Source organism: Peromyscus maniculatus, chromosome 1 (genome assembly GCF_049852395.1).
Source record: "Peromyscus maniculatus bairdii isolate BWxNUB_F1_BW_parent chromosome 1, HU_Pman_BW_mat_3.1, whole genome shotgun sequence".
NCBI lineage: Eukaryota > Metazoa > Chordata > Mammalia > Rodentia > Cricetidae > Peromyscus > Peromyscus maniculatus.
In genome coordinates, this window is record NC_134852.1 from 182,134,363 (window position 1) to 182,162,044 (window position 27,682).

The 27,682-nt window shown below is 41.0% G+C and overlaps 1 protein-coding gene and 2 pseudogenes across 1 annotated transcript; 1 reads left to right on the plus strand and 2 right to left on the minus strand.

The window, feature by feature from the left end:
• The first annotated feature begins 244 nt into the window (after positions 1-244).
• Tpd52l3 (TPD52 like 3) lies at positions 245-26,678 on the plus strand. Its single transcript, XM_042262574.2, has 3 exons — positions 245-319; positions 22,579-22,792; positions 24,077-26,678. Exon 3 carries the CDS (start codon positions 24,412-24,414, stop codon positions 25,126-25,128), a length of 717 nt encoding a protein of 238 aa, XP_042118508.2. The 5' UTR covers positions 245-319; positions 22,579-22,792; positions 24,077-24,411; the 3' UTR covers positions 25,129-26,678.
• On the minus strand, positions 476-984 carry LOC102915136 (small ribosomal subunit protein eS24 pseudogene; annotated as a pseudogene).
• LOC107401092 (small ribosomal subunit protein eS26 pseudogene) lies at positions 1,313-1,881 on the minus strand (annotated as a pseudogene).
• Positions 26,679-27,682: the final 1,004 nt, after the last annotated feature.

Consider the following 27,682-nt stretch of genomic DNA (forward strand, 5'->3'; position numbering starts at 1 on the left):
TCAGGTCTTGGTAGCAAGTGTTTATACCTACTGAGCCATTTGGCCACCTACCTTAGTTTTTAAATGATGTTTCTTTCTAACGGCCTTCATAAAAGTACAGAAACATTCCTTCTTTGACAGTGTTACACCTGTGCTGTGGGATGTCTTTCTGTTTGCTGTGAATATGTGTTGCTCTGATTGGCTGATAAGTAAAGCTGTTTGGCCAATGGTGAGGCAGAATAAGGTTAGGTGGTACATTCTAACTAGAGAGAGGGGAAGAAAGGCAGAGGAGAGGAGATGTCAGCTGCCGCCAAAGGAACAAAAACATGCCAGCAGACTGGTAAGCCACAGAAAACGTGGCAAGACATAGATTAAGAATTATGGGTTAATTTAAGAGTAAGAGCTAGTCAGTAATAAGCCTGAGCTAATGGCCAAAGAAGTTATAATTAATATAAGCTTCTGAGTGATTTTTTTTATAAGCTTTTAGTTTATTTGTTCTCTCCGAAATTGTACACCACCACAGATCAAATCACTGCAGATCTACTTCTTTGGCTGTATCCAATCTCCACTCACTTTTTGCCAGCACCAACATTGGCCTTTGCGGTGCCCCTGGCCTTCTTCATTCTGTTCTTGCGCTCCTTCCGCTGTTTCCGGGAGGTCGTCTTCTTCTCATAGAGGTCGTGTCTTGCCGGTCTGTGTCTGGGCTCCTTCTTCTTAGCATAATCTAGAGAATCGTAGATCATGCCGAAGCCAGCTGTTTTGCCGGCACCGAAGTGGGTCCTGAATCCGAACACAAAGATGACATCTGGTGTGGTTTTGTACATTTTGGCTAGCTTCTCCCGAATTTCAGTCTTTGGTACTGCTGCCTTCCCAGGGTGAAGGACATCAATAACCATCTGTTTCCTCTGAAGCAGACGGTTAGTCATGAACTTCCTGGTCCGGATCGTTACTGTGTCATTCATGATGGCCATGGTGCCTGAGCTGCCCAGGAGGAAAAGAGGACCACTCTCTGAGTGATTTTTTTTTTTTTATAAGTGACTACAGGACTGTGGGGCTGGACCTCTGGCTACACACTTGTAACTTCCAGACCATGTGAAATGTTCTGAAGACTGTTCTCAAAGTGTGAAAGTCTATTAGTCAGTGTTTTTCCTCTAAAACACTGACGTGTGGTGCTTACCTAGAAGGGGAGAGAGATACTATGATCACAAGGGCAGTCTTCTCACTCTAAGGCTCGCGCCCATTGTACTCTAGATCTGATAGCTCTGTCATTTCCCCACATTCAGATGTTGTGACTACATAATTTGTGGAAGCAGGGACTGTGTTCACACCTTCCTTTGTGTATTTTGTTATCTATGTTAGTTTTTTTTTTTTTTAAGTATACCTTCCATTTTATTTCTTCAAGGTGTTTTCCTTCTGTTCCTACAAAGCCACCTCTTTACACAGGCCTTGGTGGAGGTCATGGTGCGGCACCAGCAGGTCTAAATCATGGTGGGGGTGTTTGGTCCTTTCGGGTTTCACAAGATCAATTCCTGACACCTTGCTATGAATGGTATACCACCATATAGTAATGCAGCTTGACACAGAGTTTGGGAACCACATAAGCATCGAAGACACTTGCTTCGGATATGTCCCTGACAGCAGCGGCCTCTACAGTGTTCTGAATGATGAACTTCTTAATGGCCTTGCCCTTGGGCACATACTGAGCACAGTTGGTGCGGCAAATTGGATGCACATGGCCACGGCCCTTTTGGGTATGACTGTTGTTTCTTCTTTCGGTCATCTTGGAGCCAAAACCTGAAAGAGACTATGTTAGAAATTTCTTCTAGCTTTTTAAAATAAGGTGCCGATCACTGAGGGCACATGTCTGTCACCCCAATACTTGGGGGACAGGAAGACTGCAGCCTGGGCTACATTGTCAGACCATCTCAAAAAAAGAAAGCATTTAAATGTGTGTATACAGTTAAGAAGCCTTGGGTATTTATGACAGAATATAATATTTCTAAAGAAAATGAAAACAACAAAACACAAGCATGGACAGGATGTCATACGTGGGGCTAGTACACAGGGAAACAGTTTCCTAGAAGTGGATTGTTGATCAGAGTTCCTGCACAGCTTTGATAGGCATTGCCTAGCTGTTCTCTGCAGAGATACGCACAGTCTACCGCCCTCTGTGTTATGTGAGTGATGTCACTGACGAAGCAGAATGTCATTTTGTGGCCTCCCGTGTAGCTGCACTCTGTACTTGTGCAAGCATTTAATCCTATATTTTAAAAAACGAGAAAGCTCTTTAAATACTGATATAAAGTGTTCTCTCTGAAACCTAAAGCAAAGAAAGCACAGGGTAAAATTAGTTCAGTGTGCTGACATTTGCGCATAAGGAAGAGAAAAATAATTTGTCCTCACATCTGTTTATATGTGCCCAGAATAGCGGCAGGGTAGCACACGGGCAGGGAAAAGCCTGAAACTTTGGGGAGCTTGGAGCAGGGGGGAAGACAAGGTTTCTGTCACTGTTTTATGTCTTGTGACTACTTTACATATTTCCCTACCACCAACATTAAAAAAGGATAATTTTGAAAATAAAAGTATTTTAAAAATAGTCTTAAGTCATTATAAAAGAATGCATATTTAGCGACCTGGGCAATGTTGATATGAGCCGCTGAGAGAAAATAGCAGGTTATAAGACAGAAGTGTCCATATAATCCGAAGCTAGCAAACACAGCACACAGGGAAAGCACGCTGGGAGGGTATAATCAGGACCTTGAGTGATGATCTCCGGGTAGCAGAATTCCGTTGTGTGCCTTTCCCTACTTTCCAAATGCTCTGCTTTGAAAACATTACTTTCAAAGCCAAAAGAGAACACCAGTTTTGAGAAGCTGGGGAGGTAGCTCGGCAACAGAGTGCTTGCCTACTAGGCCCAAGGTCCTGGGTTCAAGCCCCAGCACTGAAAGGAAAACACTTAGCAGAAAGACAACACAAATGAAACGCCCCCTTGTCTATTTATAAACATACGGAAAAGCTCCAGAAGAACAGCATAAACAATCCCCATAGCGATTGTTTCAAATGAAAGAAGCTGGGCTGCTGAGACCGCTCAGTGGGTGAAGTCACTTTGCCGCCATGCTTGACGACCTGAGTTCAATCTGCAGGTCTCACGTGGTTAAGGAGAGAATCACGTCTCATGAGTTGTATGTGTGCACGTGTGTGTGCACACACACAAACATAAATAATGCAATAAAAATTTTAGAAAGAAGCTACAGAAGAGTGTTTATTGCCAATTCCACACACGCTCACACAAGGGAAAAGCTGTGTGTTGCTATGAAACCAGAAAAGCTGCTAGTTAGGTGTGCACGGGGGCCAGGTTATGATCGCAAAGGGGCTTTAGACAGTGTTCTGGGCTGCTAGGAATACTCTGCCTTGATCTGGGGATGGTGATACGAGTGCATACATATCTCCAAGTTCCTTGACTTCTACACCTAAGATGTGGGCACTTTACATACACCTTTCTTTTCAAAGTAATTCTAGAAGGATTGATGCCCACACACATCCACAGAAATGTATTATGAGAGTTATATATGCATCTCAAATATCATACTGAGATCAGACAACTGGAAAGAAAATGGAATCTTGACTCAGAAAGGCCTGGGTTCGAATTCCAGTCCTGCCACTTATGATCTCTGTGAATGTGAGCAAGATTTTAACCTCCCTGCCTTTGCTTCCTTATCTGCAAAAAAGGGGAGCAGTGATCGGTTTCCCCTCCCAGGACTGTTGTAAGAATGTGGTATCCTTTAAAGTACCCATGGATTGCAGTAAGCACTCAATTAAAGTTCCTTCTGCCAAAAGAAAACAGAGAAATTCTCTTTTCAATACCTAACTGCCATCTGTGGGCACCCAATTGCATACACATGTATACACGTGGAGTTCACAAGAGTCTCCACAAGTGCCTCTATTGTGACCACTGGCCCAGTTTACCAAGAAACAAACAAAACAGATGGTAAAATTCAGAGTTTAAAAAATAGTAAAGCAAGATTGAGACCAAAATATATTAAGATATGCATTTTTTTCAAGCATGGTGGTTCATGTCTATAATCCTAGGATTTAGGATGGTGAGGCAGGAGGATCACTATGAGTCTGAAGCCAGTATATGCTACATAGTGAGTTCAAGTCTTGTCATCGAGGCTTGTGTCTTTTTTAAAAATCCAAAAGAAGTGCACATTTGGATTTTCACAAATATTTTTTTTTGAAGTTTCTAATGGAATTTTCAGAAACCCAAACAGCTAAGGAATGTTTTCACACTGGGAACCAGTATTTCAAATGGTCACTTAGAATCACAGATGGAAAGCTGGAAAGCACATCGGAAAACTGACCAGTCTGCAAGTGCAACTGTCTTCCTTTGTAAGGGTGTCCACACCAACCAGTAACGTTCAGTGAACAATGTTAAGTCTTTGTTTCTAATACTAGTAAGTTCTGAGGATCCTTCTGCTTGGGCCAAAGGGAGGAAAGCAGTCATAACGCCATCATCAATAACTAGTCAAAAGTGCTCTCCTGGCCTAGGGAACAAAGCATGTCAATGGCTCAGTGGGTAAAGGGGGCAAGATGCTCAAGTGAGTATGTAATTGATAGGTACATGAATGCCAGGTTAACATGTGAGCTGTACTAAGTGATAATGAAAATTCACAAAACAGGTTCTGCAGAAGCACCCACTGGTACATGGTGTGTGTGTGTCTGTGTGTGTGTGTGTGTGTGTGTGTGTGTGTGTTTGTATACTTGTGGAGGGAGTCTGTGCCTGTGAGTATATGGAGGCCAGAGGAGGGCATCAGATCTCTCAGAGTTGGAGTTAGGGATAGTCACAGGATGCCTCAATTGTTACATGAGACCTGGGATCCAAACTTTAGTCCTCATGGTTGCACAACAAACATTCATAACTCCTGAGCCATCTCTCCAGTCCTGAGGACACAATTTGTAAGGAAACTATTTGGAGATAAATTCAAAATTCCCAGAAACAGCAAGACAAAGATCTTTTACAGCCAATGTTTACAATTTTAGTTTCTACCACTAAAAATAAATAGCTTACTTGTCTGAGATAAACAGAGCTGGGAGCTGTACACAGTAGAAGCATGTAAATCTCATGCCAGCCAGGAACATTAACAACAGTGTCATACACCCACACATACATCATAGTTCCCATTTGCCAGCCACTACTCTAAGTACCTTTTCTACATTGAATAACTTAAGGAATTACTGCTTCTACTTTATAGATGAAAACCAAAGACTAGAGAGATGGTGTAACCTTCCAAAGCTGCATAGATAATAAATGGCTGAGCTTCTGTTTAAATGGCCTCTGGCTTCTCTATGTCCTCACTACCAAGTTGTTGTTGTTGTTTGTTTCTTACTTGTAAAAGTAACCATCTTATTCAATAAGAAACACAGAGCCAATGCAAAGATGAAAGCCCAAGAGGTCAGAGCTAAGAGCCTTACCCTTCACTCTGCAGCTGTCCTCTTCAGCCAAGAGAGCTACTTCCTGTGTGTTTGTCTTTATAAAGACTTTCTGTTCCGCCTTCTCATTGGTTGTAAACCCAACCACATGGCCGCCTCGTCACTGCCTGTCTGTACAGACCTCGAGGTCTTCTATGGTTGGTATTGAGATTAAAGGTGTGTGTCTCCATGCTGGCTGTATCCTTGAACACATAGAGATCTGCCTAGTTCTGCCTCCCAAGAGCTGGGATTAAAGGAGTGCACCACCACCGCCCAGCTTCGGCTATGGCTTGCTATTAGCTCTGACCCCCAGGCAACTTTATTTATTAACATACAAATAAAATCACATTTCAGTACAAATAAAATATCACCATACTTATTCTTTTTAGGGGCCCTACCATCCAGCTCCCAGATAAACCACACATGGAGGCTTAATCTTATTTATGAATGCCCGACCTTAGCTTGGCTTGCCAGCTTTCCTTAACTTAAATTATCCCATCTACCTTTTCCCTCTGGGCTTTTCCTGTTCTCTTTCTTCTGTAAATCTTATGATTACTCTGTGGCTTGCTGTGTAGCTGGGTGGCTGACCACTGGAGTCCTCCTCCTTCTCTGGCTGCTAGATCTTCTGTCCCAGATTTCTCCGTCTATATATTCTTTCTGCCTGCTAGTCCAGCCTATCCTTTCTCCTGCCTTGCTATTGGCCATTCAGTTCTTTATTAGACCATCAGGTGTCTTAGACAGGCACAGTAACACAGCTTCACAGAGTTAAACAAATGCAACATAAACAAAAGTAACACACCTTAAAATAATATTCTACTACACCAGGCTCTCGAACCAAGACAGCAATTGAAGTAAGCCCAGTGCAAACAATGCTAACCTACCTCTCTGATCACCTTCTCCAAAACCCAGCACCCCTGTCTGCACCTGGGAGCATCAGAGAACTTCAAATTGACAGACATTCTACAATAGACCTGACCCAAATTCCTCAGAACTCCATGGACATCAAAACTAAGAGAAGTCTGAAGAATGGTCGCACACTAGAGGAGGCCAGGGATACATTAAGAGAAAATGAAGTGAAGTACAGTGGATGGGATTTGAGAACGCACATACTCATGAGGGCCTAAACAGTGTAACTGTGGCGCTCAATGAATGTCAATGTATGAACAGTTCTTCAACTGTGACAAATGTGTGTGGTAGATAAGAAATCAACTAAGTGAAAGGCTAAAAGAACTCTATCCTCTTTCAGCTTTTGTCTAGACCTTAACCTACTCTAAAATGAAAAGCTTTTTTTTTTTTTTTTTTTTTTATTTTTCAAGACCGGGTTTGTCTGTGTAGTTTTGGTGCCTGTCCTGGAGCTCTCTCTGTAGACCAGGCTGGCCTCAAACTCACAGAGATCTGCCTGTCTCTGCCTCCCAAGTGCTGGGATTAAAGGCATCCACCACTGGCACCTGGATGAAAAGTTTATTTTTAAAATGCAACTAATTTAGCCAGGTGGTGGTGCATGCCTTTAATCCCAGCACCAGGGAGGCAGAGGCAGGTGGATCTCTGTGATGGTTCAAGGCCAGCCCAGTCTACAAAATAAGTTCCAGAACAGCTAGGACTAATACACAGAGAAACTCTGTCTCAAAATAAATAAATAAATAAATAAATAAATAAATAAATAAATAAATAAATAAATATGTAACTAACTAATTTGGTGTTTACTTCCCATCTCTACCTATCCCTTTGGGTATTTCTTAGTGAGCTGTCCAATAAATAAGCAGCTTGAATAAAATATACAGAGGAAACCAAATGGGAGATTTCCTTTCCAATGCAATAAAATTAACTCCTATGAAAAAGAGTGAATTTACCTTGTTACTTTTGGAGAAAGTCCCGTGGGGTTTCCTTGTCCAAAAGCAAGTAAAAATGTGATTTATCCATCTCCTTTTAAAAACCACATTTTGAGATTAGCATATCCTTCCCATGTGTTCCCCAAAGACTTGTTCAAAGCCTTTTTTTCTTTAATTGGCAGCGGCGGTGTGTGTGTGTGTGTGTGTGTGTGTGTGTGTGTGTGTGTGTGTGTGTGTGTATTCCTAAATATAAAAATATACCTACTCAGTCTGTATAATGTTACTTGTATATATGGGTCCAGGGCTGATTATTTGGTTTTGGATAACTGATTCATGTACCCTTTCCTGGGGAAGACTATCCCGCTCTCTGCATTCCTTAGTGGCCTGTACGTCTTTGTGTAGGGTTGAGGCCTTTTGAGTTTCCTCAACTTCCACTTTAGCAAGTCTATCAGTGTCCTCCTCATTCAGCACATGTGTAGACAGCCATGTTGGTGAGACTTCATGGGTGTAGCTTCTTCTGACATTTCTATGAGATACAATCTCACAGCAAACTTTTTGTTCTTCCAAAAAGATCCCCGAGTCTTAGGAGCAGGAGATGCACTGTAGATGTATCCATTTGGACTGGGATCCACAGCTGCATTTTGATTGGTTGTGGTTTTCTCTAATGGTTTCCATTTGTTATGAAGAGAAAGATAAATATTTAGAGTGTAGTTAGGGATTATGCTGGTTTAGTAAAGTGGTGGTTGTAGTTTCTCTTCCAAGATCCTTGACTTCACTAGTCCTGGGTATCTGGCTAGGTTTCCATTACCAGGCATAATTTCTCTCTTGTTGAGTGGGCCTTAAGTTCAATTAAAGATTCATCTCTTTTTTAACAACGAGAATGTAATTTGTGTCCTTGCCTGTAGCAAGCTTTCTCGTCAGACTATCTTTGGATCACCAGTCCCCAAATAACAACTCTGAGACGTCTTATTAATTATGAAAGCTTGGTCTTAGCTTAGTGCTGTGGAATGTTCTGTATGCTGTGAATGTGTGTTGCTCTGATTGGTTGATAAATAAAATGCTGATTGGCCAGTAGCCAGGCAGGACATATAGGTGGAACAAGCAGATAAGGAGAATTCTGGAAAGAGGAAGGCTGAGTCAGGAGTCACCAGCCAGATACAGAGAAAACAAGATGACAAGGCAGAACTGAAAAAAGGTACCAAGCCATATGGCTAAACATAGATAAGAATTATGGGTTAATTTAAGTGTAAGAACTAGTCAGTAACAAGCCTGAGCTAATGGCTGAGCAGTTATAATTAATATAAGCTTCTGAGTGATTATTTTATAAGCAGGCCACAGGTCTGTGGAGACGTGGCAGGACCAGAGAAAACTTCCAACTACAATTTAGTGTACCAACGTGGGCCTCTCGAATTTTCATAAGGCCTAAAAGAGTTTAAAAAGGGCTTCTAAACACACAATAATGGAGCCAAAAACAGCTTTCTACTTCATGCCTCATATGAACCAAGATATAGAGAAGCCAAGGTACAAAGCATGCAGACTTGAGCTGCAGTATGGCGGGTTCACAGCATATGGACTTGAGTGCAGCATAGAGTGTGGTGGATTTAGCCTTTGCTAGTACACACACACACACACACACACACACACACACACACACACACACACACACACAAAGGTTTCTGGGCTACACACTGGCGGAAAACATACCACCACCATGTTGAAAAGCTGAGGTGGGCAGAGTCAACAGCCAAGGTTGCTGCTTCTGTTCTAACCACTCTGCAGTTTAAAGCAATAGATTCACAATTTATTTCAGATTCAGATGAAATAAACCCTAAACAGTTTACAATGTGTATAAAAGTGTGCACAGGTGTAGCATGAATCTTAAAAGTTCTCATTAATAAAAACAAACCTGGAGCCAGGTATTGGGGTGAATGCTGGAAGATCAGAGAAGCAGAACAAGCCACAGTCTCACCTCGCTAATTCCTCAGTTGATCCTGTTTCCTCAGACTGGAAGCCTCCAAGTCCTCATCCAGAATGAATCTCAGCTGAACTTAACCAGCTCTAGTTCCTGGTCCTCACACCTTATATACCTCTCTGCTTTCCACCATCACTTCCTGGAATTAAAGGCTCACTTCCTGGGATTAAAGGCATGAGTCACCATACCTGGCTGTTTCCAGTGTGGCTTTAAACTCACAGAGATCTGGATGGATCTCTGCCTCCCAAGTGATAGGATTAAAGGCATGTGTGTCAGCATTTTCTGGCCTCTATATCTAGTGACTGTTCTGTTCTCTGACCCCAGATAAGTTTATTAGGGTGCACAATATTTTTGGGAATACAATATCGCCATACACAGGCTTGGAATAAAAAGGGAAATGAATATAGACAGTTATATAAAGAAAAAGTTTTAAAAAATAAAGTCTTTAAAGAGACAGTAAAAGTAATATAAAAAATAAGCCATGTAAAGATGGAAACCACACAGAAAGTCTGAATTACATTGTCTTTGGGATTTTTAACTGCAGAAAGACATTTAATAATAAAGGCTGCTCAGTTAAACCAATATGTATATTTTAAAGGTATCTTGACTTCAAAATTTGGATCTAAGGACATATTGCTTTGGAAAGGAGGCTCTGTTTTCCACAGGAAGCAAGAGCCTATGGATTTGTTCCAGGTTAAGATGGATCAGATTTGATCAAGCCAGACCTCCCGAACCATCACAGATAGTACCTATCAACAAAGGTTATAGCCAGTTTTTTCAGGACTTGACCATTATCTCAAATTTTCTCATGATCCCCATAAGACTACCTCTATCCAGCAAGAAGTAGCCTAGAAAAATACAACCACATTCCCAAAAAATGATTATGGATATTTGTCTTTTTTTAGATTGTTGGTTGCAAATTGTTATTGGTCATAGTCAATGTCTTTCTAAAAGAAAAAAGGAGGATAGGATATAGATATGATAGGATTAAAGAGTAGATTATTGAACCGTAGCTGAAGTTTTCTCCAGTCCTGTCTGGCTCACAGTCAGGACAAATCTCTCTCGCCCACCAATCCTGCAGCTGCTCAGACCCAACCAAGTAAACACACAGAGACTTATGTTACTTATAAACTGTATGGCTGTGGCAGGCTTCTTGCTAACTATTTTTATATCTTAAATCAACCACGTGGCTCATGGCTTACCAGTATCTTAACATCTTCTCATGGTTGCAGCTGGCAGCTTCTCTCTGCCTCAGCCTTCCACTTCCCAGAATTCTCTTCTCTACTTGTCCCGCCTATACTTCCTGCCTGGCTACTGGCCAATCAGCACGTTATTTATACAGAGCAAAATCTACAGCATTGAACCTACATTTAAAGAGCAACAACATGTTTGAAATGTTTTACATTTCTATGAATTTTAGTTTATTGATGCAAATTTGAAGTTAATTTTGTTATACTGTATGTATATTTCTACTTTTGTTTAAGGTACTATGTTTGTGCAGCTCATTTGAAATTGTAATGAATAATTAAGAAATACAGATTAATAATTAATCATCTATGATAGTCATGTTAGTTAAGTTTTCTAGGTATACATAGATATACTTCAATTAGGTAGGTAATCTTCAAACACTTCAAAGACCTACAAAATATGGCATTTTAAATGTTTTAAGAACTTTGACTTTCCAGACATTGAGACATGCCTGCTCCTGGCAGCACCAATCTACTTCATAGAAGATAATGGGCATTGAAGAAACTTATTATGGAGTTTGCTTTCTTTGTGGCAAAAGTTAGCCACTGGGCAAAAAAGTGCCCTTGTGTCGACTGTTTGATAATACGTTGTATAAACTGGACATGCAGGACCCATAGGAAAATGACCACTGAATTTGCCAAAACAAGGTAAAATGGTCCTTGAAGTTCCTGCTTTGCAGAGGAGACTACCAGACATTCTACAAGACACAAGAAGAAGCGACTGAAGGACTCTAAACCTGTAGGCTGAAGATGGAGGCCCCAATGTTACAGAGGAACTTTGGATGACTGTCCCGGCAGGCAGCTGTCTCTGTCATTTCCAGAATTTTGGAAGTTGCTTACAATACATTTCCTGTTTACTTAGGTAATATTATATCCTTTGGGAGTCTTTGATGTAGGGACTGCAGGGCCAGGCGGGACTGGAGAAAACCTTCTGGCTACAGCTTAAGCTATTTTTCCCAGTAGCTCTTTTTTAAAAAAATATTTATTTATTTATTTTTATTTGTATTAGTGTTTTGCCTGCATGTATGTCTGTGTGAGGGTGTCAGATCTTAGAGTTACAGACAGTTGTGAGCTGCCATGTGGGTGCTGGGAATTGAACCCAGGTCCTCTGGAAGAACAGCCAGTGCTCTTAACCACTGAGCCATCTCTCCAACCTCCCCCCAACCCCTGCCAGTAGTTCTTATAACTTAAATTAACCCATATATATATATATATATATATATGGTTTTTCGAGACAGGGTTTCTCTGTGTAGCTTTGCGCCTTTCCTGGAGCTCACTTGGTAGCCCAGGCTGGCCTCGAACTCACAGAGATCCGCCTGCCTCTGCCTCCCGAGTGCTGGGATTAAAGGCATGCGCCACCACCGCCCGGTTTGTGGTTATGTTTTTTAACCTTATAAACTTTGTATCTTTTATGTAAAATTTAAAAAAAAAATTGTAACAAGGAAAACTGAATGCTATCTAGTCTTTAATCCCCATCAAAGACCTAAGAAGTACATAATATTCCCTAAGTAAACAGGAAGTGCAGAGCAAGCAACTCCCAAAACTATAGAATATGGTGATATTTTATTTGTGCTGAAATATGACTTTATTTGTATGTTAATAAAGTTGCCTGGGTATCAGAGCTAATAGCCAGACATTTAGCAAAAGTCTGGCAGTGGTAGCACACACCCTTAATCCCTATCACATGGCAGGCGGAGTCTGTGTGTTCAAGGACACAGCCAGCATGGAGACACATGCTTTTAATCTCAGTACCAACCATAGAGACCTGGAGGTCTGTACAGACAGGCAATGATGAGGAGGTCATGTGGTTGGGTTTACAATCAATGAGAAGGTAGAACAGAAAGTCAATTAAAATACAGACACACAGGAAGTATTGGAATTCTCCTGTATTTGTTATTAAAAAGAAATCTGGTAAATGGAGAATGGTAACAAATCTTAGAGCAATTAAAAAGTAATTCAGCAATGGGCTCTCTACAATCTGGAATTCCTTTGCCTACTCTGTTACTAAAAGGATGGCCTCTTATAGTTATTGATTTAAAAGACTGTTTCTTTTCAATACCCTTACAAGAAAAAGACAGAGAAAAATTTGCTTTCACAGTGCCTACTTATAATAATTCTCCACTAGTTAAGAGCTATCAATGGAGGGTCCTCCCATGAGGAATATTGAATAGCCCAACCCTGTGCCAATATTTTGTACAACAGCTATTGGAAGTGATACGTAAAAAATTTCCTAAATCTATAATTTATCATTATATGTATGATATTTTACTAGCTGACTCAAATGCAGATACTTTAGAAAGAATGTTTGAAGAAATAAAGAAAATTTTGCCTTGCTGGGGATTACAAATTGCTCCTGGAAAGATACAAAGAGGAGATTCTATTAATTATTTAGGATATAAAGTAGGGCTACAAAAAATTAGACCCCAAAAGTTGCAAATTAGGAGAGATCAATTACAGACTCTTAATGACTTTCAAAGATTATTTGGAGACATTTCTCATCTACAAACTATTGTTGGGGTAAAAAAAATGATGAATTGAATAATTTGTTCAAAACCTTAGAAGGTGACAAGGACTTAAGTAGTCCAAGAGAATTATCACCTGAAGCTGAGAAAGAATTGGCCTTGGTAGAAAAGAAAGTACATGAAGGGCACGTGGATCGTATTGATCCAAAGCTGGATTGCATTTTGGTTATTTTACCTTCCAGGCATTCTCCTACAGGAATATAATGCAGAGGGAAGATATTATACTGGAATGGATACTTTTACCAAATAAACTGAATAAATAATTAAAAACTTATGTGGAAAAAAAATCTCTGACTTGATTTTGAAAGGAAAATTGAGACTTCGTCAATTAGCAGGAATAGATCCAGCAGAAATTGTCATAACTTTAACTAAGGAGGACATTGAAAAATTATGGACAGAAAGTGAACCTTGGCAAAGAGCTTATAGTAATTTTTTGGGAGAAATTAACAGCAAATATCCCAAAAGTGGTAGAATTGATCTTATAAAGAGAGCTGATTGGATTTTGCCTCGAATTGTATGGGAAAAACCCATATCTGGAGTTCATACATTTTATACAGATGCCAACAAACAAGGAAAGGCAGGTTACAAATTAGAAAATTTAAATAAAGTGGTTCACAGTCCTTATAATTCAGTTCAAAAAATCGGAATTGTATGCTATTGTTGGTATTAATGAAATTTTTTCAGAACCTCTCAACATAGTAACTGACTCTCAGTATGCTGAAAGAGTGGTATTACATATTGAGACTGCAGAATTTATTCCTGATGAGTCAGAATCAACTTCACTATTTATTCAGTTACAAGATATAATCAGGAAAAGAAGTCATCCTTTATATATAACTCACATCTGATCCCATATTGGCCCTCTATCACAAGGTAATGATGAGATTGATAAATTGTTGATACTAAATGTGCTGGAGGCCTCAGAATAGTAAATAGTAAAGGTTTAAAAAAGGATTTTTCCATTACCTGGCAACAAGCCAAGGAAATTGCGAGGAAATATCCTACTTGTTCCTTTTACAATCAAACGCCATTACCAGCAGGATGTAACCCAAAGGGTACTCAGAGGAGTGAAATCTGGCAGATGGATGTGTTTCACTTTGCAGAATTTGGAAAATTGTAATATGTACACCATACCATTGATACTTATTCAGGATTTCAATGGGCAACTGCTTTGAGTTCTGAAAAAGCTGATTCTGTAATCACTCATTTGCTAGACGTTATGGCCATCATGGGTATACCTGCACAAATTAAAACTGACAATGCTCCGGCAATAGAAAGAGACTTGTGGCTGCCTGGACAGTCACCCAAGGTTCCTCTGTAGTGCTGGAGCATTAATCTTCAGCCTACAGGCCTAGAATATCTGAAAGACTTTTCTGTGAAGCAGGAATTTGAAAGACTGTCCTACCTTGTCTTGACCATGTTTGTTAGTCTCCTTCTTTTGTGTCCTCTTGTCCAATCTGGACATCATACTGTCAGCAGTCAAGGCAAGGGCAATTCCCTGCCCAGTGGCTAACTTAGCCACAACAAAAGCAAACTCCATATGAAGGTTCTTCTATCTCCATCATCCTTTTTTGAAGTAAATTGGTGCTTCCAGGAGCAGATGTGTCTCACTGTCATGAAAAGTCTTATTAACATTATAAATGCCACATTTTGTAGGTCTCTAAAGTGTTTGAAGACCATCTAGCTATTTAAAGTATATCTCTGTTTGACCTTAAAAGCATACCTACGATGACTATAAGTTTGATTGTTAGATGACTAACTACTAACCTGTATTTTTTTATTATCCTAAACAGCTTTCAAGGACTAGAACTTTACATTACATTTTTTAATGAACTCTATAGGTACCATACCTTAAACAAGAATAGAAACAAATATACAGTATGTTATAACAAAAATAACCTTAAATTTGTATCAATATACAAAAATCCATACCAACATAAAATATTTGAGATTAATAGTTGCTTTCAATTTAAAAGTAGATTTAATAATCTATCCTTTTGCCCATCATTTTTATATCTCTTTTTTTAAATCTTTTTAGAAAAAAAAGATTCTTGAAGCCAGGCAGTGGTGGCGCACACTTGGGAGGCAGAGGCAGGCAGATCCCTGTGAGTTCAAGGCCAGCCTGGTCTATAGAGCAAGTTCCAGGACAGTCTCCAAAGTTGCACAGAGAAACCCTGTCTGGGGGGAAAAAAAAGAAAAAAAAGAAAAAGATCCCTGAATCTAACCTCCTTTGTTTAGTTTCCTCCCTGACCATGACCAGGAACAACTTGTAACGGGCCCCCCAAAATGATGGCAAACATCCATAACCCTCCAAATGGTCAAAAACCACCCATCCAACCTCTTGGGAATGTGGGCATTGTGTTCTCTAGACTGCTTCCTAATGTCTGAGGGTGACAGCAACTTTAGGGGACCCTAAGAAAGTTGGGATAATGGTCAAGTCCTTGGAAAGCTAGCTGTATTATTTTTTTGTTTAGTCTCTGTGTGATAAAAAAATATTGGACTTATCTCAAGTTTTGGCTGGATAGTCTGTGAATATGGACCATCTCAGCTGGCAGCTTTAAAGTTGTTCTGGATGTAGACTTTTGAGGAAACTGTAACAGAGGCATTCTGAGAGGCTGGATCCCTGGGCTATTTGTCTTTATTGGTGTTTGGCCCTTTTGTTCTGAAAACACACAAACTTTTAAAGGTAACATGTATATGTGTGTGTGTGTTTGTGTGTGTGTGTGTGTGTGTGTGTGTGTGTGTGTGTGTGTGTGTGTGTGTATGAACACAAGTATGGAATATGTGGTTTGTACAATTAAAGCTGATTTTTTGTTTTATGTTTGAGAAGGTAAAAGGAGGCTGCCAACTTTATAAGTCTGTTTGGATTGTACAGCCAAACCTCTATCCGTGCCATATGAAAGGATGGCATGTAATTTAAGTCACCAGGACTCTGTAGTCAACATGACTTATCATGTCTTATTCAGTCTTAGAGCTGTTCCCATAGTAGAGGGATCAGCATATACTTCACCTGTCCTGTAGTCTTTCTTGGTTTTCCTCTTTATGTCTGTAGCCAAGATTTTCAAGAGGTCTCCCCCAGTCAAATTTGGTTTTTATTAATTTTGAGGAGAAGCATAAAGGCATAACCTGTACCCTAATGCAACATTTTTTTTTTTACTTTTTTTACTTTTCGAAGTCAAGACATCTCTAAGTATCTAGGCTGGTTTAATTCAGCAGTTCCTTCCACAATCCACATCTCTCAGCAGCTGTCATTTGTTCATCAGCATTCAAAAAATTCAAATTCAAAGTCAACAAAGCACCATACAGGATTCAAATGTCCTGTGTATTCCCCATCCTAACATGGCTTAAGTTTTTATTACTTTACTCTTTCTTTAAACACTGTTATTTTTAAACTATTATATTCTTCTATGACTGTCCATACCCATCTTTTTTATTTAGCATCTAAGTACATTTTTAAACACATTGTAACCTGTTTAGAGGTTTTGTCTGCCTTGCTCTGGTGTGTGTGTGTGTGTGTGTGTGTGTGTGTGTGTGTGTGTGTGTGTGTGTGTATGTGAGAGAGAGAGAGAGGGAGAGAGAGAGAGAGAAAGTAACACAAGCAATATTAGGTCCAGCCTATATTGTTTGCTCCCAGGGTCCGTGGAAGAGTCTACCAACCAGCTGAGGATTCTAATCTGAGGGATATTCAATGAATCTAAGCACACTGAGTTCTTCAGTCCATTCACTTTATTCTTCTATGGTGATTCTATCTACACAGTTTCTTTTCTGCTCTCTTATTTAGCTCCTCTCAGTCCCTTCTGCTGTTCTCTCATCATTCTACCTAGTTCTTTCCATCTCCGTCCTCATCTTTGTTCTTCTCCATCAATCCTCTTCTTCCAGTGCTCTCAGAGAACCAGTATTTATACCCACACAGTAATTCTTTGGTAAAGCAATGCAAAGCTTGAAGTTTTCAGGGTCTCAGAGAGAGGTGATAAGGACCCACACATAAAGCAATTAATTGTCAGCTTCCAATTACAACCCAAAAGCGGAGTGACTACAGGGGAGTTCTCTGGTAGGGTCAACTAAAGGCTAAGATCAATCAGGGAATTTATGTGCTCAAACTATAATCTAGAAATGCTAGGTACAATGTTAGGGATCAGTAAGTCACAAGAAAGTAAACTGTCTTTGGTGCCACTTTTCCCACTCATCCCAGCTGCAGCTGCTCTCTGATAGGGAGGGGGACATATGTTAGGAGGCTAAGCAACCTGTGTCAGAGCATGTAGTATTCGGTTAGTAAAAGCACTTTCACTCAGAGTAATTGCTGAGGAGAAAATCTAGGAATAGCACCTGGCTGAGGAGGAAGAAAAACTTAATTTGCACAAGAAAGAAGCTTGGCACCTATTGCCTGCCTGGCCTGTAGGCAATCTCCTTGGGTCAGTGGGAAGTAACTGCCTTAACTCAGTATCTAGCAATGGCTAAAACTTCATCCCAGGAATGTGAGCAGTAAATCTCTTAAATTAGGGTCCTGTGTAAATAACTCGGGGTGAAGGTAAGGGGTTGCGGATTTAATTGTTAGTGGTTCTTTTTTCTATCTGTGAGTGAGATGAGCTAATGTTTATCTATGTGCAGTTTTGTCCTTGGAAAAAGGTATCTTTGCTGAAATACTTTTGTCTGGAGAATGGCCCTAGCCAGATATATGTTAATGAAAAATAAACACAGCTGGGAACAGTTGTCCAATTACCCCAAATGTATAGGGAAAGTTGTGCCCAAGATTGAGATGCAATCGTGAGATTACAAGTACACTAACATGGAGATGCATGGTAAATGGGGAGAATCATAGCTGTTACTGCACCAGAAGTTTACAACAACAGCAGCCAGTTCGTTCAAAAGGCAGTAATCCCATAACGCCTTGTGTGATGGTTTCCTCTAACAGAACCCTTAGTTCTGATAGGTTGACCTTCTGAACTCTAGTTGTCACTGCTGTATACTCTCCTGAACTTTCTCTACCAGTGGCTCTCAATAGAGAAAGAGAGTGAGAGAGAGAGAGAGAGAGAGAGAGAGAGAGAGAGAGAGAGAGAGAGAGAGAGAGAGAGAGAGACTGTGTGCACACACGCATATCTGCAGCCTCCTCTGACCATGTGAGCCAAATCTCAAACTGCTAGGCTACTGCCAGGCAGCTCTATTTAGCATATGGTGCAAGGAGGCTGGCTCCACCCGCCTAGGGTCCACAGGCAGCAGCAGCAGCTGCACCTAGCTGTCCCAGTTCTGGGAAGCTGCTGATTCCGGGTTTACCTAGTAAGCCTGGCTGCTCAAGTGCTCAGCTTAAAAGAGCCGCACCTCTGCATACGGAGCCAAGAGACCATGGTCACCAGGAAGCCATGCCAGGAAGCCACATTCAACTCTGTGCTCTGAACGTTTTTCTCTCTTCCTCAGGCCTTATGTGGATATACATGGCCGGCATTAGGCGCTAGATGTAAGCCGACTTTTCTTTGGACTACCAGCTCCCAAATAATGACACCGAGACTTATTACTAATTATGAAAGCTTGACCTATAGCTTCGGCTTGTCCCTAACTAGCTCTTATAACATAAATCAATCCATTTCTATTAATCTGTGTTCTATCACACGGCGTTACCTCTCTTTCATCTTGCACCTCTTGTTTTCTCTCTGTGTCTGCTGACATCTCCTGCGCCCCGAGATTCTTCCTCCTCTTCCTTTCTCTCCCCGGAAATCCCACCTACACCTCCTTCCTAGCTATTCGCCATTCAACTCTTTATTAAACTAATCACAGCAATGTATCTTCACACAGTGTACAAATATCCCACAACACTTGCCCTAACCAAGGGAGTTGGAAAAGCTAGGTACTGACAATGCTAAGTGGTGTTTCCATAGTTCCTGCCCACTACACTTACAACCCACAAAGCAGAACTGGTATGCCTTTCCGGGCACTGAACAGCTGTGGGGTTCTACTTCCTGAAATCTGACACTTTTTGAAAGCCAAATGAATTAAACCCTGAGAAACCGACAGCGGGACCTCTGGCCGCTCAAGGAAAACCCCAAACTAGAGAAAGGCTTCACCACCCAGAAGACACCTGTGAGAAAGAGGCAGGAGAGAAACGAACTTCCAGGCAGAGTGAGCAAAGGACACGGGCAAAGGCTTTGAAGCAGGAGAGTGTGAAGGAACTCAGTTTGCAGAAGTGCAATTAGCTGTAGGCCAGAAGTCCCGCACGGAATGAGTACCAGGTAGTGGTAGGAAATGGGGCTAGAGAAGGAAGATCTTAAGTGAGCATCAGGACGTATTTCAGAAAAGGGGAGTCTAATTGTGAATAAAATCACTTACGCCCTAAAACACTAACTATATGCATGAGAATGTACTTTAGATGGTCGTGAACCTTGGGGAGGCACACTGGAGAATCTGATCTTTGAGTCACCTAGTGTCTCAGTAAACTTCCATCAATTACAAAATATAGAAATCTATTGAGATTTAGGCACATCATAAAATACCACCCATCAGTGAAAATGGGTAGACTACAGTGACACTATCAACATGGATGGATCTTAGAAACAGTGGGCAAGTCAGGGAGGAATACATAGATGTGATTAAATTTATATAAGGTTCAAAACCAGACCCAACTGAATAATACATTTTCTGTTGGTACACAGGAGGTAAAAATCTTACATAGGAAAAAAAAAAAAAAAAGGAATGGCTAATCTAAAACGTTGGTGGTGACTAACTGGGCAGAAAAGGAGAGAACAAGAAGAGCATGCAAGCAACTGTGAGGTCATTGAAATATGTCTTTTCTTAGGCATAGCTGCTAAGTAATTGCTTACTGATGAGTATCAAAGGTACATAGACATTTTGTGTGTATGATACATTTCAGAAAGTTTAAGATAAAGATTTTTTTTGAAAATGAATTTTTTTTTCTTTTCAAAGCAACCTAGCTTAGGAGATTAACACCCTGATTTTACAAATAATAACTGTGTATCCTCAGACAATTGTCCTCTAGGTAATGCCTCTTCATGACCTATAAAATTGGGAAGACAGTCTCACAGACGTCAATAGCTTTTTATGTGTTTGTAAGGCTGGACTTCTAAACCAGGGCAAGAGAGCTAGGTGCTTAACCCTCATAATATTTCCTTTCTTGCTCCCACCCGTGTGTGTGTGTGTGTGTGTGTGTGTGTGTGTGTGTGTGTGTGAGAGAGAGAGAGAGAGAGAGAGAGAGAGAGAGAGAGAGAGAGAGAGAGAGACTGAGACTATCACCTGGTTAGCCTTAACTGTCAATTTGATGTAATCTAGAATTATCTGGGAGGAGAAAGTCAGCTGATGCATTGCCTAGATCAGACTGAATTGTGCACATGTCTATGAGGGATTGTTTTGATTGTTAGTTGATGTAGGAGGGCTCAGCCCACTGTGGGCAACACCTTGTCCTAAGCTGTGTATGAACGCTAGCTGAGCATAAACCTGCCTGCCAGAAAAGAAAGAAAGAAGAAAAAAGAATATTGAGGAGCGAACTAATGTGAAAATATTAACAATTCCTGGGATGTAGTCAGTAAACATTGGCTGTCTCTATTTGTTGTTGTTTTAATTTTTCTTTTTTTTTTTTTTCTTTTTCAAGACAGGGTTTCTCTGTATAGTTCTGGTGCTTGTCCTGGAACTCGCTCTGTAGACCAGGCTGGCCTCGAACTCACAGAGATCCACCTGGTTCTGCTTACTGAGTGCTGGGATTAAAGGCATCTGACACCACCGCCCAGCTTTGTTTTAATTTTTTAAGTTGACATGTAAGATAAAGGGTTTCATTGTGGCATTTCCATGCATAAATATCAATATATTTTGTTCTTCTTCCGTTCGTTTTATTATTATAGCAGAAATGAACAAAAAGCCACTTCCTCATCTGTCTTCTCTCTGAGAATAGGAAGAAGGAAAGCCTGATCTCAGCTGTGGTAGAACCAGACAGCAGTGTTGATGTCTGCAGCTGGCTGATCACTACTGCACTTCTCCAACTTTAAAATACTCATTTTGTGGCATTTTAGTATTCTTAAAATCGGAATTTCATTTCAGAAATCAATGTGCAATTTAATATTGTTGGGCTTTCCTTCTAGAAACCTCTTATTAAGGAGAAGACGTGCCTTATAATTGATTGTGCCCCAGGATCGAGGAAATAAAGTAATTATTATGCTGTTGCCATAGCAGGCACGACAGTTTTAAGACAAGAATAGCTAAGCTGCTAGGGAGTGTAGTCCAGGGTGTGGTGGGATTTTTACATTGCAGCAAATCCACCACAATGATCATAACCTTTAAAAGCTTTGGAAGCTCTATTAATAGCCTTTGTATTTTCAGACACCTGCAGCCTTAGATACAAGGAAGTCGGAATGCTTTGGCCCCAATTGCTGGCTCCATCAATGCCCAGCCTCAGGACTTTAGCACACAGGCACATATAAACGCTGTTCACGCACGCATGCACACACACAACCCCCACTCTGAATCTGCTCCTAGTTACTTCTGGGAGTCCTTTTTGCTCAGGGTTAACCCTTCTGGTATCTCAGTGCTCTTCTTAGGCAGATAAACACCCTGTACCTAGGCACTTAAGAGAAGGACGCCTACCACCACTCGGAACCCTGCTCTGATAGAAACCCGGCCTCCTGGTACTCAAGATCTGCGTAGTCTGTAGATAAACTTTCCTTTTTTTCTAATGAGTCATACATACAGAAACATGTCACCAGCTCCTTTGAATACAGTATGGCCTATGCCTCTGCTAGAAAGGCATTCAACTCAGTCAGAGTGTAAGTTGGAGAGGGTCGTGAGAACCCAGTGGCAATCTCAATCCTGTTCAGCCCCTGCTCCATTCTAAAGCACCCTCTGAATTTCTAGATCATAAGTAGAGAAACATGCCATGTTCGTTTTTCCTTGGCAGGGGCAGACAACCTATTATCTACCTGCATGTAATGAACCAAGTCTTTTTCTGACTTACAGGCCAGCTTTATCTACATTCTTACATTGCTCTTAGGGCTTATTTCCCACCATGCTCTCCTTTCCCAGTATGTAAAGAGGAAACTCTGGTCTAAACATCTGGACAGGACGGATCTCTGGTGGAGGGGACTGTTTTATTTATATTCAAGAATTTTTATTAATAAAATAGATTTTTACAAATAACAGAATTTTTTTTTTAAAAATTTCATTTACTTTTTACATTTGGAGGGACTTTTATAAACCCATCACTCATACTAGGTAAATAATTCAACGTTGGTTCTTTACTAAATGTAGGTCATTAACAGCTTCGGCTTTGTTATAAACAAACGATGGAAAAACCACCAGTTCCTAAATTGATTGATGTTGTTGTCTACATGGATTCAAAAAGCTTTCAGTGTCTGATGAGGAGTTCCGTGTCTTTTTATATCACACAGATTATTTCCTGTTAGCTATATTTACACCTTAAAAAGATGGCTTTTGAAAACAACCATTAGGAACCCTGTAAATTAAGTGGTTTCGTTTAAGAGATCTATCTCAAAATATAAATGTTTTGGATATAGTTAAACATAGGCCTAATCAAATAGACTGTTCCACTGTGGCACTTATTTATCTAGGTTTGCTCAGGAGGTGAGAACACTGCCAACGAGGAGCCCTCCTTTGAGAAGCCGTGTCTTGATCTAGGACCTGGAAACCATGTGTTAGAAATGGGCCAACTCATTTTCCTATGGGAAAGAAACACTACTGTATCAAATGGAATCAAAGCCAACAAAGAATTGTATTTTTAACTGAAGAGTGGAGAAACATAAACACAAGAGAATGGACAATGAGGTTAGTGGTCAAAACAATCCAAGGAGGGAAAAAATCAGGTGGAAGTCCCGACTTGGTAATTTGAAATAGGAATTCTGAATGATCAATGTATGTCCCAGGTTAACTAGCTTAAATCCAGGGGCTTTTTGCTTTTAAAACCTTTAATTATCAGCTGGGGATGAGCAGAGAGCACTCAGAGTCTGGAAGTACTTTTGAAACCACTAGAGTTTAAACAGACAAAGGAGGAAAAGTCTATCCAGGAACAAAACGGTGTTTAGGGACATGTTGCTGTAATTCTCAGAACTTCATAAACACAGCCAAATCCCACACCAACCTTCATACTCTCAATAAAGCAAGTATCCTTTTTTAAACCAGGGAAGCACACCCTCCCAAGTAAAAAATAATAAGCACTACCAGGTGGGGTGAAAGGGTTATTGACTATAAACCCGAGAGAGGGCTAAAGTTGGCTCAGATGCAGAGACACAGACATGGGTACAGCAAATTCCTGAAGTGTGTGGAGGGGTGTATTATGTTCCACCATGTCCTGCTTGCAAAGACAAGCAGAATATTCAACAAGATCGATAGAACTAAGACTTGATCAAGGCTATTTCCTGGGAATAGGACAAGGAGCTGAGTGACACTAGACACGTGATCTCTCTGGGTTTGTGCTCTGATTCCTCAGCCTGTGAGTTACAAACTCTGAGTGAATTGAGGGAAGAAGTGGGTTGCCCTATCAGACTCCATCTAACTGGCTCTGGTTTGCTGGACAGACCAGCTCCCACAACTGGCAACCATCAAGTGTAGACAGACATGCTTTCAGAAATATGAATAGATGCAGGTAGGGAAAGGAAGCACAGCTGCAGTATTAAAAAGCCATGCTGTCCATTGCAGATGTTTTATCCCTAAATCCTCAAGGTACAATAGTCTTTGCATTCAATGCGCTTAATTCTAAAACAAAGCAAAACCCAAACCAACCAAACAAAACCCACTCTTACAGATTTACTGTTCCCATCCACTCATCGCTCAAAATAAGCCAATCATGGCTGTCCAGACTTAATCTGAATACTGCTTTGCAACCCCCTGGCACTGCTGATACTTCACTGGGACTGTATTACCCACTACTGATTACTTTCAAATCTATCTTAAGGGTCCATAGAGTTTCTCAGGGCTCCTTTGGAAACCTGGGTCAAGAAGATGGGGAGGTGGGCAAGCCTGGAAGTTTTGAACTCCACACCCCTTTTATTTACTTATGTTTTAGATTTTCTCTTAAAGTTCTGTTAGAGTAACCTCTTATTGATTTCCAAGGGTTTGAAAAAACGCTCGTGGTAGAAAAGGGTCGACACAATTTGGTATGAACACCTGGCTTATGTCACTACTGCTAGAGGAAAAGATTTCTCTCAGTAATAATCTGGGCTCTGCCTACCTCACAACATCCTTGTGATGCAGAAACAAGCCACTGAAACACCTTCTCAGAGCAGCCAGCCATTGAGCGAGGTGCTGAATGACTGGCAGCCCTTTGGGCCGGAAGTCCCACCTCTGTAGCTTCCATTTCCCCCCCACCCAACCCCTACCAACCGGAAGTGGGTCCCCACCCAGAGCGTCCACTTCTCTGGCAAGGATAAAGGCTGGCTAGCTAGCACATGAGTTTTGCTGCCCAAGATATGGACCCGTCTCATCCAGAGTCCTATTCCACTGGCGAGAAGTCTGAGCCTGCAGGCCTAGACTACAGCTCCACCAACCCCAACTATTTCTCCACAAACCGAGGACCAGACTCTCTCTACCAAGAACTGGACCTGGACTCCCTGGACGAAGACGTTTCCCTGTCTGCGCCAGATGCCATGACAGAGACCTCTGCGTCCGCAAATGAATCCCACCCAGCTTCAGAACCAGATCTGACGGAGGCTGAACAAATGGAGCTCAAATCTGAGCTCACTAGATTGGAGGAAGAGATCCTAACATTACACGACCAGCTGGCAGCCAAGGAGAAGCGATGTGAGGAACTCCGGAAGAAGTTAGGCTGCATGGCCTTGGTGGGGCTGAGGCAGAATCTGTCCAAGAGATGGCACGGTGTCCAGGCCTCCAACGCCGGCATGAAGCAGAAGACTTCGACCGCCCTGTCCTCGGTGGGCTCAGCCATCTGTAGGAAGCTTGAAGACATGAAGAAGTCGTCCACGTTCAGATCCCTTGAAGGGCTGATGGGGACAGTCAAGGCAAAAGTTGCAAGTGGCAGAGAGCTTGGCAGTGGCCTTCTTTCTTCACTGGCGAGTGGCAGTGATCCACACTCAGTTCCGGGGAGTGGATATGACTCCGTTCCAGGGCCTGGAGAGCAACTGCTTTCTGTCCCGAAGCCAGAGTAAGCCCTTTGTTAGCCTTGCTTGGCTGGCAAACCAGTACAGAAGCCCTCTTCCCGCATCACACTTGCCAAACAAAATTAAGCAAACAACCAACAACAGAAAAGCTATTATAATTCTGGACAAGGGCACGGTCCAGTTTTGATAACAGGACTACCCATTTGTGTATAGATATTTGCTGTTCTTACATGAGGGTGAAGCCCAAGTTTTATAGTCGTTACTGACACAAGTTTGTAGATCTAGAATGCATCTCTGTGAGCTTTTCTGAGATTACTTTGAACAGACAGGGTAATGGCTCCAGAGGAGTCCTAGACCAGATCCCAAACTCTTTGGAATATTAGCATATCCAAAGGCCAGTGAGATTTGTATTTGAGAAAAGGTGTGAAATAAACTGGCTATGTATTCTGCCTATGTCCTTCAAGCACCACTTGACCTATAACCTTTATTTTATTAGTACTGGGGATACAGCCACGTGCCACACACATGCTGTACAATTTCTCTACTTCTGAACTACATCTCTGGCCTCATAGCTTTTATTTTCACAGTACAATCAAGAAAACTGTCCATCTCAAGGCCCCTAGAAAAGTGGAAAAAAATATGAGCCACTGATTGCTAATCTAAAGCTATACGTATTATAAAACTTTATTTTTCACAGTGGTCAGTTCAGCAAATCAAATTAGCTGTAATTCAGGTGATTACTATTTTGGACTCAAAGTGAAAATGCAAACTTACATTGCGTGTCCTTTTGTTCTCTTTGTACATTAAAGTTGAGGTTCAGAGTTCAACCCTTGTGGCAGCATGTCCCCACCACAAGTTGCATCTTCTTCTGCAGCAACTGCTAATTAGTAATCACCTTCAGCTAAGGGACAGGAGGGACACAATATAGCCAGATTTAAGGAAGGTAAGCCTCCCCCACCTCCATCTTAAACATTTTGAAAAGAATTCCAGCTCCCTGTGATGCTGACTGTTATGCCTTTGAATTGGCCTAATTAACTGAATGTATATCACTAGTCTGCTTGAGTCTAAACCCGCCCTTGGTTTTAACTTCAACTCGGAAGAAGGACCCAACCAACTCTCCTAAGGTAGCAGATTAATAGGAACCTGAAGGAACTTGGTTTGAGTTTGTTCAAACTTTCTAGTATCGGATTTTCACAGGAACTATGTTTTGGTTTTGGTTTGGGTTTGGGTTTATGTTTGGGTTTAGTTTCTTGTTTCCTCTTTCAAAACATCCATCCGGTAGCTTCCTTCTTTCCTCCCACCACACTGTCTGAAATAGGAGTTTGTGTAGCCTTGGTTCACAGCAGGCTGCTATTTGCTTGAGTACATCTCAGTAACCCATCATTGCCTACGAGTTGGCCCTCCCGTCCAAGCACCTGGTCCTCTTATGCTGTCTCTTGAGTATTTCTTTTGCATCCCTTTTGTTCTTTAAAGTGAAACTAAATACTGCTGTCAAGGCAAAAGCTCCTGGGAAAACTGTATGGCCATTGATAAATCCCAGCTCTCCACAGAGTCCCAAAGGCCAAACTTTGTTTGGATTAAAATAAGATGTACAAGTCTTTTGCGTGTTTATTTCTTGGGTTATTATAGTTATTGACTAAGATAGTTTTCTAGGCTGAAGAACAAAAGACGAATCAACAAAAAGGAATGAAAAGTAAGCCAATGGGCAACAACCCACACGTCAGAAAGGCTAGTGTTGTGAACAGTCTCATTGGTACCGTGGGCCAAACCTGAAATATAGTCTCTTTTATTTAATAACTTATAATTTTTTTGAATAATTTTTTTGAGATGGGGTCTCACTAGATAATAGCCCAGAATATCCTCAAATTTTTGATCCTCCTGCCTCAAACTTCTGAGTACTGGGATTACAGTCATGTCCCACTGTGTCTGAAGATCTTCAATAAATTCTCAATTCCATGAGACCAGTAAAGCACATTTCTGATTTTGTTGATCAGTCACTATCCTACCATGTCTAAGTTAAAGTAAATAGTCAATAAATTCTCATTAAATTAATGGAAGAATATCACATATTTTAGATACCAAATCTTGGATCCAAGAGATTATTAACAATATAAACTGGCATAGGAACCTCCTGCTTTTAAACAAAAAATAATATTTGTTAAAGGTATTTGAAGATAAACAGGCCTTCCTGTGTGTTAGGAGCTATGTGAGGCCATGAAGGCACAGAGGTTATGTAGACATGGTCCATGTTCTCTAGAAACACTCAGATTGTTGAATCATTGTGATTATACTGTGGTAGGTGCCTAAACAGAGCTGTGTGGCACAGACAAAGTCTTCTGCAAAGTTGTGCTCATTTCTGTCTTGGAAGGTCAGTAAAGACTACAGAGGCAGCCAACGTGGTCAACATATATTGGGAGTCTGAGGCAGGGGATTCAGAGCTTGAAGCCAGCCTGATCTAGACAGGGAGACCATGTCTAGGAGGGAAATAAACTTTATAGAAGCATAAAATCTAAAAAAAGAGTAGAATTTCACCAGACAGACACAAGTAGAGTATTCATATGGTGTGCAGAAGAACTGAGCCATGAAGGAATGTGCCAGAACA